General features: G+C 35.4%; 1 protein-coding gene and 1 long non-coding RNA gene across 2 annotated transcripts; one reads left to right on the plus strand and one right to left on the minus strand.

The window, feature by feature from the left end:
* Positions 1 to 791: 791 nt before the first annotated feature.
* LOC127881715 (uncharacterized) lies at positions 792 to 4,644 on the plus strand. The gene is made up of 3 exons (XR_008050214.1): positions 792 to 856; positions 3,641 to 3,709; positions 4,014 to 4,644. It is a non-coding gene; the product is annotated as an uncharacterized LOC127881715 (long non-coding RNA).
* Positions 4,645 to 5,830: 1,186 nt separating this feature from the next.
* On the minus strand, positions 5,831 to 10,851 carry LOC127881675 (uncharacterized). The gene is made up of 5 exons (XM_052429780.1): positions 10,700 to 10,851; positions 10,121 to 10,210; positions 9,745 to 9,994; positions 9,358 to 9,512; positions 5,831 to 6,905 (listed from the first exon to the last, which is right to left on the minus strand). Exons 1-5 carry the CDS (start codon positions 10,734 to 10,736, stop codon positions 6,574 to 6,576), a joined length of 864 nt encoding a protein of 287 aa, XP_052285740.1. The 5' UTR covers positions 10,737 to 10,851; the 3' UTR covers positions 5,831 to 6,573.
* Positions 10,852 to 14,867: the final 4,016 nt, after the last annotated feature.

Genomic DNA, 14,867 nt, shown 5'->3' on the forward strand with positions numbered 1-14,867 from the left:
AGCACCATGCTTATAACGCAAAATAATTAGACTTCGATAACGATAGCACAACACACGGCGATTAACAGCTGTTACGATAACAAAACCGCGCGTAGTACGACCAATATGCTATCAACATAGCATTGTCGTATTATCACTGTCGTAATATCGTACGGTCGTGTTACCGCGTTCTTATTATCGTACTGTTGCGTTATCGTCATCACAGTGCAGTGTTAAATGGGCCGTCCAACAGATTTTGGCATGTAAATGCTTTATATTGATAAATTTAAACATTTGAACTAGAAATCTCCAGTAAAAAAACAAGAACACAATTTTTAAAAAAGGAAAAAAAGTAACCCTCAAAAGGGCTCGAACCACTGTCTCCTTGAGTCCTGGAGTAAAAAGTCTCCCGCCTAGACCACTCGACTATCCATGCTCATGCTTAGAGCGGATGTATTTTTACCTACATAAGCTGTCCTCGTAGTATCCCAAAATAAAACGACAACAACAGAACTTTCCAAATTATTCAATCGTTTCGCGTCGCACGACGTTTTATAATTTTCAGGTTTTCAAATCATCAAAAGATGCATATAATAGATGTGAAGTACAGGTTAATTTGTTATCTCCCTTTCATATAATACACATTTTACTTTTTGTGGAAATTCTGTCCTTTCTCTAGTGTTTGTTCACCCATGCAGGCTGATGTAATAATTGTTATGTCCAATCAAAATAATGAATTGACCCGATGCAAGATTTTCATTGGTCATTCAATTGTACCTGTTGATTTCATTATGGAATTACTGACCACGCTCGCATTTGCCAAGACCGTCTAGTGGACGCAAGTCCATCCACGTGGTCTTCATTATGTTCCAACCTGGTGAGTTGTTCAACTGTTTTCATGTATTGAACATTGTGTATTATTGCATTATGAAATGTGTGTGAATTAGTTAAATTAATGTGATGTTCATTTCATTCATATTTTGTAGTATCGTTTGTTTTGTTCTGTTTGTAAAATATTGTCATTGTTTTGTTTAGGTCTTTTCCGTCATTTACTATATTGGTCTACGTCTGCAATAAAATGGATGTAAAACTCCATTGAGTTGAGTTACCATGTGTCCCCACCCCCACACCCACTACAGATATTTAAGAGCATGGTAAATGGTCAGTATTACTATTTCCTCAAAAATATAACTAAAACGAAAATTTGCGAATCTGAAACAACTTTTTTTAATTTTGTCAATTAACCAATCTGATGGACGGCCCTTTTATCGTCGACATATGATATTTAACCATATTAAATACTTTTCAAGAAGAGGTCAATCGACTGGTCAATTTTTTAAAATATTGTATAAAAAACATTCTGCATGTATATTATATTTCATATTCGAAAATAGATAGGAGCTTATCCGGTATGGGACTCCTGTTCTGCTTGCAAAGGTATCAACGGAATTTAACGAGTTCTTCCTACTTCTAATATTGTTCTATACGAAAGAATATTTGTGGTCATATATCAGTGTAGTGACAGCACAGTTCCAGTTTAGGGCTCACAAAGCGGGAGCTATGAAGCTTTGAGGCTATGAAGCTGTGCGTATATGTCGATTTATTTGGTGAACTCCATTTAAGAGCGAATTTTTGTTTTACACTATTTGCTGCCTTAGACAAAAAGGATAGATTTTCATGTACAATTATGATGGCGAGTAAATTGGTTCGTCTTCCTAGTTCTTTATTCCTTATTCGAATACGCAAGATCACTTCTTTGTTCCTTATTCGAATCAAGGAGAAGGGGCTGTTTCTTATTTCTTATGCAAGCTTCACATATTTGATATTATTAATAAAAATAGTACATACAATCCCAGTACAAATAAAAAACAAAGGACAAAATTGTCACAAAACCAGGTTTTCATTGTGAAAAAAAATCTGATAAAGGGAGACAACTCAAACTTAACTTTTGAAATGAACAAACAAAATTAACCCCCTTTGTAAGTTTGTTTTCAAATAAATCTATTTTTAGTCGTGGCGACCTTGACATTGGAGATATTGACGTGATTCTTTCGTGCGACACACCGTCCCATGATGGTGAACAAATGTGCCAAATGATTTTAAAATCTCATAATGAATGACATAGTTATAGCCCAGACAAGCTCATTTATGGCTATTTGTTACCTTTGAACTCAAATTGTGACCTTGACCTTGGAGATATTGACGTAATTTTTTCGCGCGACACACCGTCTAATGATGGTTAACAAATGTGCCAAATGATTTTAAAATCTCACAATGAACGACAAAGTTATGGCCCGGACAAGCTTGTTCCGCCCGCCCGCCCGCCAGCCAGCCCGCCAGCCAGCCAGCCCGCCAGCCCGCCCGCATTCGCCAATCTAATAACCAGTTTTTTCCTTCGGAAAACCTGGTTAATAACTAACCTACATTAACCTTATGTACTACAATACATGCTTATTTGTTCTCTTTCGCGCTTGAATAGGATTAAAACAAAGTGACATTTTCTACTCTGAACACTTACCGGTACTTCACATCAACCAAACTTAAAACCTATAAATGTTCATATATTATCAACCATGGGAATTTTCTAGAAGCTACTTTTTTGTCAAATCTTCAAGAAAGATTTTAAAAAATGGTTTCAACGACATCTCCGCCGCGTTCCAAATTGTGTTAGGTGAAATCTAAAACTATGCCATAAGTTTACATTTAAGCTTTTGAACACTTTAGGCCATATTAACCCATTTATGCCTAGTAGACTATCCCATTCTTCTAAATTGGATCGATTTATTTACAAAATTAGGGATGTCTAGTATATTTATTTCTATATTTAGAATATTTCTTACAGAAATTCTTTTAAGCAAACAGCGCAGACCCAGATGAGACGCCGCATCATGCGGCGTCTCATCTGGGTCAACGCTGTTTGCCAAGGTCTTTTTTCTAGACGCTAGGCATAAATGGGTTAATTGAGAATATTTCATAAAAACCTGCATATTTTCCCAATGATTCTTAGGCCGAGTTCAAAATGGTGTCGGGTACATCTAAAACATTGCCGACATGGGTGGGACAGTTTTGCTCATACGGCTGTAGTAAAACTTTTCGAAAACTATATAAACATTTTATTCATAATCATCATGATAGAAAATGTGTGTTTATGATATTTCGGTCGAGTTTGAAAATAGTTAAAGTGCGTAAAGGCCACCGGGAGGAGAGGCAGTTTTCCTTATTTAGCAATAGTAAAACTTGTTGAACCCTCTAGAGTCACATTTATTGCCCAATCTTCATGAAACTTGCTCAGACCATCGGTCTCTTTGGAGATATGGATATTAACATCAAATATAAAATATTAAATCGTATTGTATAGCTAATAATTATTAAACACAATATTATGTTTGTCTGATTTGTCATCCAATGATATTGATTAATTTTGTGTTATTAAAATGACAACTTATTGTTATATTAACGTAAATTATGTGGACAGGGTCTTTGAAAATAATGTTTTTAACTTTGTTGAAACGAGAAATGTATAACAATGCATAACAAAAAATGAGCTTTGGTTCCATTTATCGATATATTGTTATGCTGTACAGATGTGCGCATCTCAAAATATGTGTATAAACGTTTTTATCAATCAATCATTCATGCCACCTTATATAATTACTTTCAGGTTTTCCATGTATGTCTGACTTTGTGATGGCTCAATTGAAGAAGCTAGGCTCACAATACCAATTTGCACGTAAATATAGCTTTTTGAATATGGCAAATAATGTTAATTACTTTTAAAGTTTTTATGTCAATTCATTATGTCAGCAAATGAGTGTTTTTGCTTGTAGAAAACTGTGTGGCTACAAAGTGTTCTTCATTTATCCTCATACAATACTCAAAGCGATGTGTAGAAAAATAAATTAAATTAGCCTCTTAAAAACGTTTAGCCGAGCTATGTTAAGAAATATTGTAGTATTTGCTATCTTCTTTAAATGCTACAAAAGGATTTAGTATGTATGAAATAATTGTGCATATCACCGCTGTATTCATAACAGCCAAAGATGAGAGGTACGTGAAGTGACCACGTCTACACAACGGAACATACGCCGATGCTTCGATTCTACAACGTGTAACCCAGGTACGTAAAGAAACGCTTTTTATTCATTCAATTTAGTATTCTTAGGGCTGAAGTGATCTAAAATAGCAGGATCCGCGGTGAGCGCAGAAAAGTGTTGATGCGGTACCAGTTTATTTAAAAAGTGGAAACCTCAAAGTCCTTATGTACTTTAATAATGATATAAGATCTTAATTACTACATTTCGTATGATATGGTGGTTGTAAGACCCCGTCATAAGTGTTACGTAGCTGTCGCGTGATATGAAAATATTATTAAATGTCGTTATAAATGTATATGTATGATTATACTACTACTAAGTGTAACACAGCTGTCACCTGTAACGAGGATCTAAAGAGACTCATTCAAAAGGTGTATCCATCATGTACCTACAGCAACACAGGTTAAATACTTTTGTCCTGTAATTGGACATATATTAATTAATTAACAGTGTTGTACACGAAGCAAACTTTACGATGAATGTGTCTATTGTGCTAAATTCTAAACTCTATTAAGTCTTGTTCTGATAAAACTGGGCTTAATTCATGTGCGTAAAGTGTCGTCCCAGATTAGCCTGTGCAGTCCGCACAGGCTAATCAGGGACGACACTTTCCGCTTTAATGGTATTTTTAGTTTCAAGGAAGTCCCTCCTTACCGAAAATCAAGTTTAGGCGGAAAGTGTCGTCCCTGATTAGCCTGTGCGGACTGCACAGGCTAATCTGGGACGACACTTTACGCACATGAATTAAGCCCAATTTTCTCAGAACAAGACACTATTATCAAGGGTGTGGTTTCAAACCATTTTCAAATTAATTACCGCCATTCCATTGCCCAACTTGTTTTACAAAAGATTTCAGAGTTCGGTGAAATACTTAAAAAAGATTTTTCTCCCCCGAGTTGTTTCAAACATTACAGCATAACGTTTTATCATTTAATTAACTGATTAATTTATGATATCTTTCGGTCATAGCATTTTAATATCTGTCAGATTTGCATTTAAATTTGTTTCAGTTATGAATATGATCATCCATTTTAAAGATTTTGAATTTTAGTGTACATTTGAATTGAAATGAATGGTATTAAATGCCCATTTACCTTCTTAAGTTTTCAGTCTTAAGTGTTAAAAAAATCCTCTAGAAATCATTCTCAAATTATTTTAAAAAGGAATAAATGTACTGTTCGTCGATAATTTTAGCAGACTTGATGCAGTTTGTATTTTATCTCAAACTGTCACTTTAATTAAGAGTTTTTAAAGACATCAAATAGTTTGTAAGAATATTCCAAAATTAATCAAATCACTTTAACAAATCACTGCTATCGTGTCAACCTTTATAAATCACACAATTGTAACGATGTAAGAAGATTGAAATTTATGTTGATGCTTAGACTGACGCTGTATATAAAATGATTCTTGTTGTTCTGTTACGGATTCTCCATTGAACGGATGCCGGATGCATACTGCGCCCCTATGATTTGATGTGACGTGAGCATGCATCTTGTAAATATTGTTTGTTTGATCTGTGACTATGTTAAATAAATAAATTCTTATCAACTAATATACTTCAGATTTGTAAGAATATGTATAACCCACTTACTGCTCTGTCAATTAACTATGATGTTTTTGTTATTACTATTACTATCAGAAGTTTGTACCCGGAAGTTTTCTTCACTGTTTGTGAAAAAAAATGTTTAAAAATATGGCGAACGTGGAAGAAACAAATAGGGAGACGAGTCTAAAATCTTGCTCAAGGACCACAACACTTGTTTACGTAGACGAAAACACATCTTTATTTTAAACAAATAACGTACGCTCAAGTTTAAAAAGTATTAGTTACACATATTCACGTACTTGCAGTTTCTTTTGTTGCTCGTTTACCTAAACATGTTATTGTGTGTTAGAAACATAGATTTGAACATTTATTTATTCGCTGTAAAATGCAGGAACATATTTCAGACATGACTGTATAGTTATTTTTTTTTTACAAACACATATTTTTCTAATGTATTATTACAATAATTATAAATGTTAAACAAGTTATTGTGTTCACATGATGCACATATCATATACCAATAAAATATTGAAGAAGAAAATGAATGTATACCCCACACAGTTCATGCATTTATCTTTGCAAAATATTAGTATTCTACCATCATTTGCTTAATTCCTTTGGACCTTCGTGTTTCAGCACATCAGGGATTTTTGCTATTTCGTGTCAATTACTTTCGAAACTCCACATACTGATCTCCCTTTTTATTTGGATTTAGCACAGCTGGCATCTAGTTTATGAGTATTTTAGTGGCCATCGATATAATAACTTCTAGATATCATTGTGTTAAAAGCATGTTAAAACCTGAAATCTGTTAACCGTATCATCATCAATCATAACTTATGCAAAACGCTATAAAAAAAAATAGCCCAGTTCTGTCCGGACACCAACTTCCTATTCTCCGCGCCCTGTACCCGTCTTTCACTTAGAGAGCGGCGATCATTTCTACAGCGCTCAATTCAACAGACTCTTGCAAAGCGCAAACAATTTCCGCAATTTTTCAAACGAACGTCTGTGCGATTTAGCAAGCTTATACACGACGTCATTCTTGACGTTAATGTATGACGGCGTTACTGCTGGCTTCTGGTTTTCTGTGATAATCAGAAAGTATTTCCCGTGAAGTTTCGATGGGTCTGGTCTGTGGCGATCCTTTTCTATGTACAGGTCTAAATTTGTGTCCTGCCTTTTCAAAGTTGGAGACTTCAAGTCAAGCTTGTTTAAGCGAATTTTCAGGTCCGAGTAAATAGCTGAGGTTTTGTTCACGAATTTCACTCGGCCATAATATACTGAAATCAAAAGAATGGCTGTATTTATGTTATGCGTCTAATAGTATTGTCACGAAAGACGATACACTTAACACTCCGTTAGCATAGGGCTTACTTATGCTAATGCAGCATGTATTGACACGCGTAATTCTTGTGTAAAACAAGTGGGGCATGTTCTCTACATCCGAATACTATTTAAAATCAAAGCGCTGAAGGCACTGAATTTGTTCGCTGTTGTATAATCTTAGACGCAACTCAGTTTTCAAAATTATGTTATAGCTTTTTATATCGCAAGTTTGAAATGACTACAACCCATTCAAATTTATAAAGAGTGTGTCTTAAAACACTGGTCGAGATGTGTGTGTTTTTTTCAATTGATACAGCTAATCAGTGTGCATATGCTAATCTTATTTGACATGCTTTAAGCACCGTTTCCCCTGAAAGCAGCCAATATGTACAGATTTCAGTGATAAACATTAGACTGACCAACGTTTTTTACAAGCTGTTAAATACACACTATGTAGTGTACCAGTGAGAACAGGCAGATGCGGTGGTTAGAGCAGACGCTTTTAGCATTCGTCGTCTGCTTAAATTTAATGGAGTTATCCGCACAGGCAGGCACGGGTTACGGTTCCGACCGTAGCTAAGCCCATACTGATTTGCAAAATTGCGTCTGCATTATTTGTGAGCTCACGTTCACAAATAAAACGAGAGCGCCGATGGCGTTGAATGCATAGTTGCAAGATACAGGGAAGTTGCTGCTGAAATTAATGTTTAGGTCAAAATATACTTAATAGTTTCCTTATATGTTTCAATGTAACAGCGACAAATTTGAGCGAAAATAAATACAACATTTTGCACATAGAGACCCCCATAACCATACCTTTTCTTGACGGGCATTCTAAGCTGAATCGATTTAAGCAATAAAAAAGATATGTCATGTTCAAACCAAAAAAGAGTTCGACTCAAATCAAAATCGACTGTTTTTGCACCTTCTTTTTTCGGCCGTTTTGTAGTGGATTGTAACCTTTTGCAGTACCATTTTTTACTTTAATCTCTAACTTTATCCGATTTCAGGTATTTAATAGTGAACACCTATGCTTACCCTATCAATATCTCCAAACGATAAAACCAGAACAACAGTCTCAAGTGTAAAACATGCCTTCGAGGAAAATATGATGATTTGTTTACACACGGACCTATACAGTATAGGTCCCTGGTTTATAGAGTACAGACCTTCATGACTCGAATATTCATGACTCGATTATTTAGTTTATTGTAACCTTAACAATTTCTGACTTCACGAGTCGCCTCCCTTGTTGGTTCATGCTACCAAAATGTTCTATTTTTAGAAACGGGAATTCCAAATCGTGACGAATGTGAATGGTTACAAAATGACATAACTATGAAAATAAAAAGGTAGAATTACATTATTTCACGCATACCATTATGCAACCATCCGTTTTCTTTTCCGACTTGATACATTTACGGCATTCCATTTAATATTTTACAGACACAACACTCGTCCAGAATTTGCGCGAATCCATTAAATTCGATGCCACATTTAAACCGTTAGCTCTACTCGTAACGTTAATTTCTGGCTCAAAGTAAATCCTTTTAATTTCAATTAACACATCTCTGTTACTTTCAAACTCTACTTCATTTAATCCATAGAAAGGCAGGTCAGAATCCATGTCATAAATCAGAAAACATTCATCGTACTCCGCTATTTATTTTACACATTTACAAAGAACGAAAGTGCTTTATGCCCCACTTCCTGTTGAGAATATGTTAATTTCTATTTATAATTAACCAATGAAATTCTACATATCCTTAAACCAGGGCCTAATGAATTTGACCTCTCCCAGAACAGTAAACAAAGGAAATAGAAAGTAGGTGTGAGATCACTATCAACCAGAACAGAATTGTTTTACGAACGAAATTTGTTTTAGTTTCTTAGAAGGTTTTTTTACGTAAAACGGTCTTAGAAAAATTCACTTAAAACGTTGTCAGCAATATTCTTGGAAGAAAACGTTAGAAAAACGTTTCTAAATACAAAAATGTTAGAATTACCATATACTAAATTAAATAGATATTTCGTCTGATTTTTTATCAGGTAAGGCTTCATAATGGTCAACCGTTCCATGTCGGTTTTCGAAATGAAGCTCTAACATAAGCATAGTTGCGCAACTATGCTAAAAATCACCTAACAACCATGTATTCATGCGGAAGTCTTGAGCAGAACTTGAATATAATATTTTGTCATTGACCACATGAGATATAATAAAAGTTGTTACATATCCCTTTTAACTTTTGGCATGAAATTGCTTTATTACCAACAAACACGCTGGTAAAAATAAGGTAAAGGAACAACGCCGGTGAAACATTTACGCTTCTCATATTTTGAGACATAGACAACTTATTGAACCATGTTTGCGAACGCAAACACAGCCGATAAAAAACTAAATCAAACCTGTCTTTGTTCGACAGGCCTCATTCAGGAGTCTTCGTGATTTCAAGAGAGCGGTCACTCGAAGGGCGTTCCAAAACTGGTCATTGTTGGCTGGGTGATATGCGCACGGCAGATCCGTTCGTTTGTAGGCTCTAGTAATGTCATCTCGGCAACACCTGTGACAGTTTTATTTTAAAAGTATAATATACCGAGATCGAACATTTTCAGGAAAAAATATCGATATTATAGTTTCGCATAACTCTATTCGTTTAATCTAAATTCGTTACACGATTTGGTTGACTAGCCTAAATAGAAGTTTACTTTAATAATCGATATTTAAATTTATTTGTTCCTCAACATAATGCATGTATGCATTTTAGGATTAACAAATTTAAAAAAACTACGGACGTGTAATCTTTATCCGGTTTCCCTGAATGCACCATGGTTTTCGTCATCGTAACCTTGCAGCAAGCTTCAAACTCCGGTTGGAAAGGAATGTACCAGCCACAACATTCGTACCCCTCTAGTAGGTCTTTGCCAAGTGTACACATATGCTTTAAGAGTGGCGGGATAATGGTGCTCGTAGATTGACTGGAGTACGTTGTTGAAGAGGACGATATTTTCGTTGTTATCTGTGTCGTTTTTTGTTGCACTACACCTGTCAATGACAATGAAAACGTTGCATAATTTTATATTTTACAAAATGTATTGCTTTAATTCTCGTGTACAAAACTAGAGACCATCGTACTAACTCGAGATTAATGCACGTTTTCGGAAAACCCACCATTCAAACATTTCTCTTTTTCGTTTTCGTAAAAGGCAAAATTGCCCGTCTTCTCATCTCGGCATATGAACGAAGCAGCGTGGCATCCACCTGAAACCATAGACGTAACGTGTATAAAATATATTTCTTCTTTGTGTAATGTCTTTAACATTTTCTTCGTCGGCGTCAATAATATTTGCAGTATGCTTTTCCATAATAACATGTTCCTGCAATACACATATCGTATTGTTTGATATTGCTTCAGGTACATAGCGCTGTGTCAAGTAAGCTTCTCTTTATGAAGTCACGTCTAAGAAGAAAAGCGCAAATAATAAATTTTAATTTTTGGAATAAACAGCACAATGAGTCAAATTTATTACTCCAAATTATTTACAATCCCTTCGAACTACATACATGTTTTCCATTAAAATATTACACGTATTTTTTTAACAATATATATATTGTATATATAATTTAGCCGAGTATCTCATGATTAATCCTTATCATGGCTGGTATGATTGTATAACACAAAACATATTAATTTGTATAACTTATCACTTAGCAAATTAGTATCAAAATAATCACAATCAAAGACAATACCTATCAAAATTGACAATATCGAAATAAGTATACGCATCCTGAAGAACACAGACTTCAAATGATTTTCTAGGCTGTCACTTGTTATGCTTTTATCTCATCAAATGGTATTTTTTCAGAGTTAAGTAAATGAATAAAAACAGCTCATGTAAATAACCAACAATATTTTTTAAATTTATTTTCCGTTCAGTATTTTAATGACTATTTGGCCAAAAAATAGAGTTTGAATTCCCATTGGTTATTCCTTTTTAAATGCATTGAGTATTAAATAAAATCGTCCCATTTACTCAAAATACAGTTTGAATTTCCGATGTTTATCCGTGTGTTCATAGAGTAAAAAATACAACCGGACTGTGGTGGTTCGTGTATATATTTTGATATGATATGTAAAGTTAATACGGGTGTCAAACTTGTTTGTAATTCTTAATTCAAAAACCCAATCAAATGAACTTGTTTGTTTTGTTTTCAAAATAAACTCTATTATGCTCCACCTAATCGGTAACCCATTAATTACGTGTACTCCACGTATCATTTGACATGAAAAGCACTCGAAAATAGCCATTATTCGGTTATTATAAGTAAACAAGGAAGTTGCGCCTTATTATAAACAGCAGCATGGTTTTGCTCATATTCACTCATCCTGGAGTAACCGGGTATGACTCCAGAAATACGTTATCTGGTCTCATTAAAAAACGAAAATAGGTAGCTTTGGTAATTTATGTGATTGTTCGGGTTTTTGCAGTCACACTCTATAAGTTTGGTACCTATTTTCAGGTTTCGATAATGAAAAAAAATCTATAACAAGGATATTAAGATAAAAATATCGCGTGAATTTATTACAATGGGAAAAATAAAATGCTCGGACGCAACTTTTTGGGGGAAAAAAACTAACACAAATAAAAAACGAAACGTATTAAATATGCAGTTGAATTATAGATATTCTAAGCAGCCAATGTTGACTATCAATCCGTTGATGCTGTCTGTAGTTTCGTTGTTAAGGTATTACAAATGTGCACCGTCATGTAAAAATGGATCTTGTGGCATACGTAGCCAGCGTTTATCCAGACCAGACGAGACGCGTTGCGTGATCAGGAGCAACCCTGTCCGCTATAAAGTAATGCAAGTAACGTGGTTTCATAAGCGGACACCTAAGCTCCTGACTAGTCTGTGTGAATGCGCTTGCTTGTCTGGAGCAGCGCTGACCATATATGGCATAAGGCTTATTTTCGCATGACGTCAAATTATAGAGGCAACTGAATAAAATAAAATGCAAAATTCGTGCTCTGTATAAAAGGGGTTTAATGCATGTGCGTAAAGTGTCGTCCCATATTAGCCTGTGCAGTTCACACAGGCTGATCAGGGACGACACTTTCCGCTTTTATGATATTTTTCGTTTAAAGAAAGTCTCTTCTTAACAAAAAAATGTGTTAAGCCGGAAAGCGTCGTCCCTGATTAGCCTAAGCGGACTTCACACGCTAATCTGGGACAACACTTTACGTACATGCATTAAATCCCCTTTCCACAGAGCACATCTCATACGGATTTTAGTAAGATATGCCCATACGATATCGATGGGCTACTCTGATTTCTAACAGCATTGCCAATAAATTATGTTTATAGATTACTTAAATATTGTTATCAGCGTTCTTTAATCCTTAACGTGAAATGCATTGTGTGAGATTCATAAGATTTCTTAAGTAAATGAAATTGGATATGTAGCAGAATTTGTAAGTTTAAGCGAATTAAGAATTGTCAAATATCAATCAAGTTTATACTATATATGGGAAAATTAATGACATGACGTAATAAATGTAATTAGCCCTCTAGACGAACGCAATTCGCCCTTATGGCGAAAATGAGTCATGTGGTCAATCGAAATCAGACATGCAGTTTTCGGATTTGTAGCCCAGTGATTTACCAACTGTTACCAGTCTCCCCGACTAAGTATGCATTTTCATACAGTTTTCACTAAAATTATGACCTTCATGTTACACTAACAGTCGGATAAGCTTCCTTAGTTGGTAGATCATTGGGCTGTTCAAATTTTAACGACTGTTAAGCCCTTGATTTTAAAGCAGGGCATTCGAAAAAAAAATGCGGAAGTCACTGTTGAATACAGCGATAAATGCAAACAAGGACTGAATGTGTTTTATTGTTGAAATCAAGCTAAAAACACGTTAACTTATTAAATTTCGGAATTATATCATACGACCAAAACATTTTTTGGAAAACGCCGGTAGCCATATTAAGTAAACAAATGCTTGTGTTTTTTTTTAATCCAAATACCTGCAAAATGTTTTTCTTCTATTGTATGCGGTCTTTCAAACACTTCCTAGGCTTTTTTCACTGCGGCTATTGAGACCTTAACATTTGCACTGCGACTGCACTACAACAGAACAGTGTCCGCGCTACGTGTATAATCAAAGCGCTAAAAGCACTGTACGTGTTCGCTGTTGTAAAATGTCGTCCTTGATTAGCTTCTGCGCATTGCACAGGCTAATCAGTATGCACAGGCTAATCTTATCTGATATGCATTAAGCCCCGTTTTCACTGAAAGCAGCCAATATGTACAGATTTCAATGATAAACACCAGACTTGCCAATCTCATTTTATAAGCTGTTAAACACTATGAGTCATATTTATAAACCCTCTGCACAGTGTACCAATACACAGCGGTTCATCACATTATGGTGAGGCACCAACGACAACTCTGCTAGGACTAGGAGAATGGAATTTATCGTCTGCTGCAACAAGCAGTGGGGTTGTCTCCCATACCGTACCTAAGCCTTCTTGCCACATACTGATTTGCAAAATATGGTCTGTAAAATTAGCATGAGCTAACGCTCACACTAAAAACGCCTTTTCCAGACATGTTCATTAATGTCTGCGATTCAAGTTATCTGGACACTAACGCCATCTTCTGAAAGAGGCTCATGGTCGTGAACTTACCGTACTGATAGTACCTGAAAGTCCAATCGTTGCAAACAATGAGATCAGGTCATGAGCGACCTGAACAAATAAGAAGAAGAAACTTGATCAGTGTGGTTCAGAGGACACGCACAACTCAATAGATTGCTATTCTCCAACAAAGGAAATGCAGAGGCCAACTAGGTCGAATTCTTAACATATACGTTTATATACTAGAGGTTATGGTATCGGTCGATCACCATACTAAACGGTAAGGTTGCCAAATAGATCATCGGCTACGTCACGGTGTAAAGCAGTCATAATGGTCCAAAATGGTTGAGTGCATGTGTGTGCGTGGGCGCACTTGTTCCTCAGAGTTTCCCGGACTTACACTTCTTAATTAATTATGCAATTTAAAATACCTTACCACAATTGCTTTGAGGAGACGGCTTGTCACGTGTATCGTCAGTCTCCATACCTCAAAGGTCAAGGTCACACTTTGGAGTCGATGGTTAAATTTGGGCATTCACAGCTTCACTGTTGTTTTTAACATTCATCACGCATTTTAAAATGAATCACCACAAATGATCACCATGAGTGTGACGCGCACAATACCCGTCAAGTTCAATGTCGGACTTTAAGGTCAAAAGTCCTTTTGAGTATAACATTTGGTCAGGCCTGTAAGTTCATCATTCCTTGTGCAATTTAATAGAGGATATTTGTTGGATTCGGTGGATTATCGATTTTAATTTACGAGTGATCATAGAAAATAATATTTGCGCCACTCGTGAAAATATATATTTTCTATGATCACGAGTGAATTAAAATCGATAATCCACCGAATCAAACAAATTGTCTTTTTATTTTATGGTTTTTTTTCACAGTTTATATACATTGCTTTAGTGTTTAACTAAAGATATTCGCTGGGATAATGACGTCATTTCGTCAAATAAATGACGTCATTTCACAGTAAACAGTGAAAATTATCGATAATTTTCACTGTTTGAAACAGTGAAATTATCAGTTTTAATTCACTGATATTTATCTATAAACCACCGGAAAGCATAAAATAAAAGTAATTTATCATAGAATGTTGAGAAGAGTATCACGCGACTGTCATCATGTGATCATGTGCCTCTTGCTCAGAGATCATGGTCACACTAAAAGGTCAAACCTGTGCATGGTGCAGCTTGTTAAAATTAATAATTACAAGCATTATTGGCAATTTGCTCGACATGTTGAAGACATATATTTAGCCAAGTGC

This window comes from Dreissena polymorpha, chromosome 5 (genome assembly GCF_020536995.1).
Source record: "Dreissena polymorpha isolate Duluth1 chromosome 5, UMN_Dpol_1.0, whole genome shotgun sequence".
Taxonomy (NCBI): Eukaryota; Metazoa; Mollusca; class Bivalvia; order Myida; family Dreissenidae; genus Dreissena; species Dreissena polymorpha.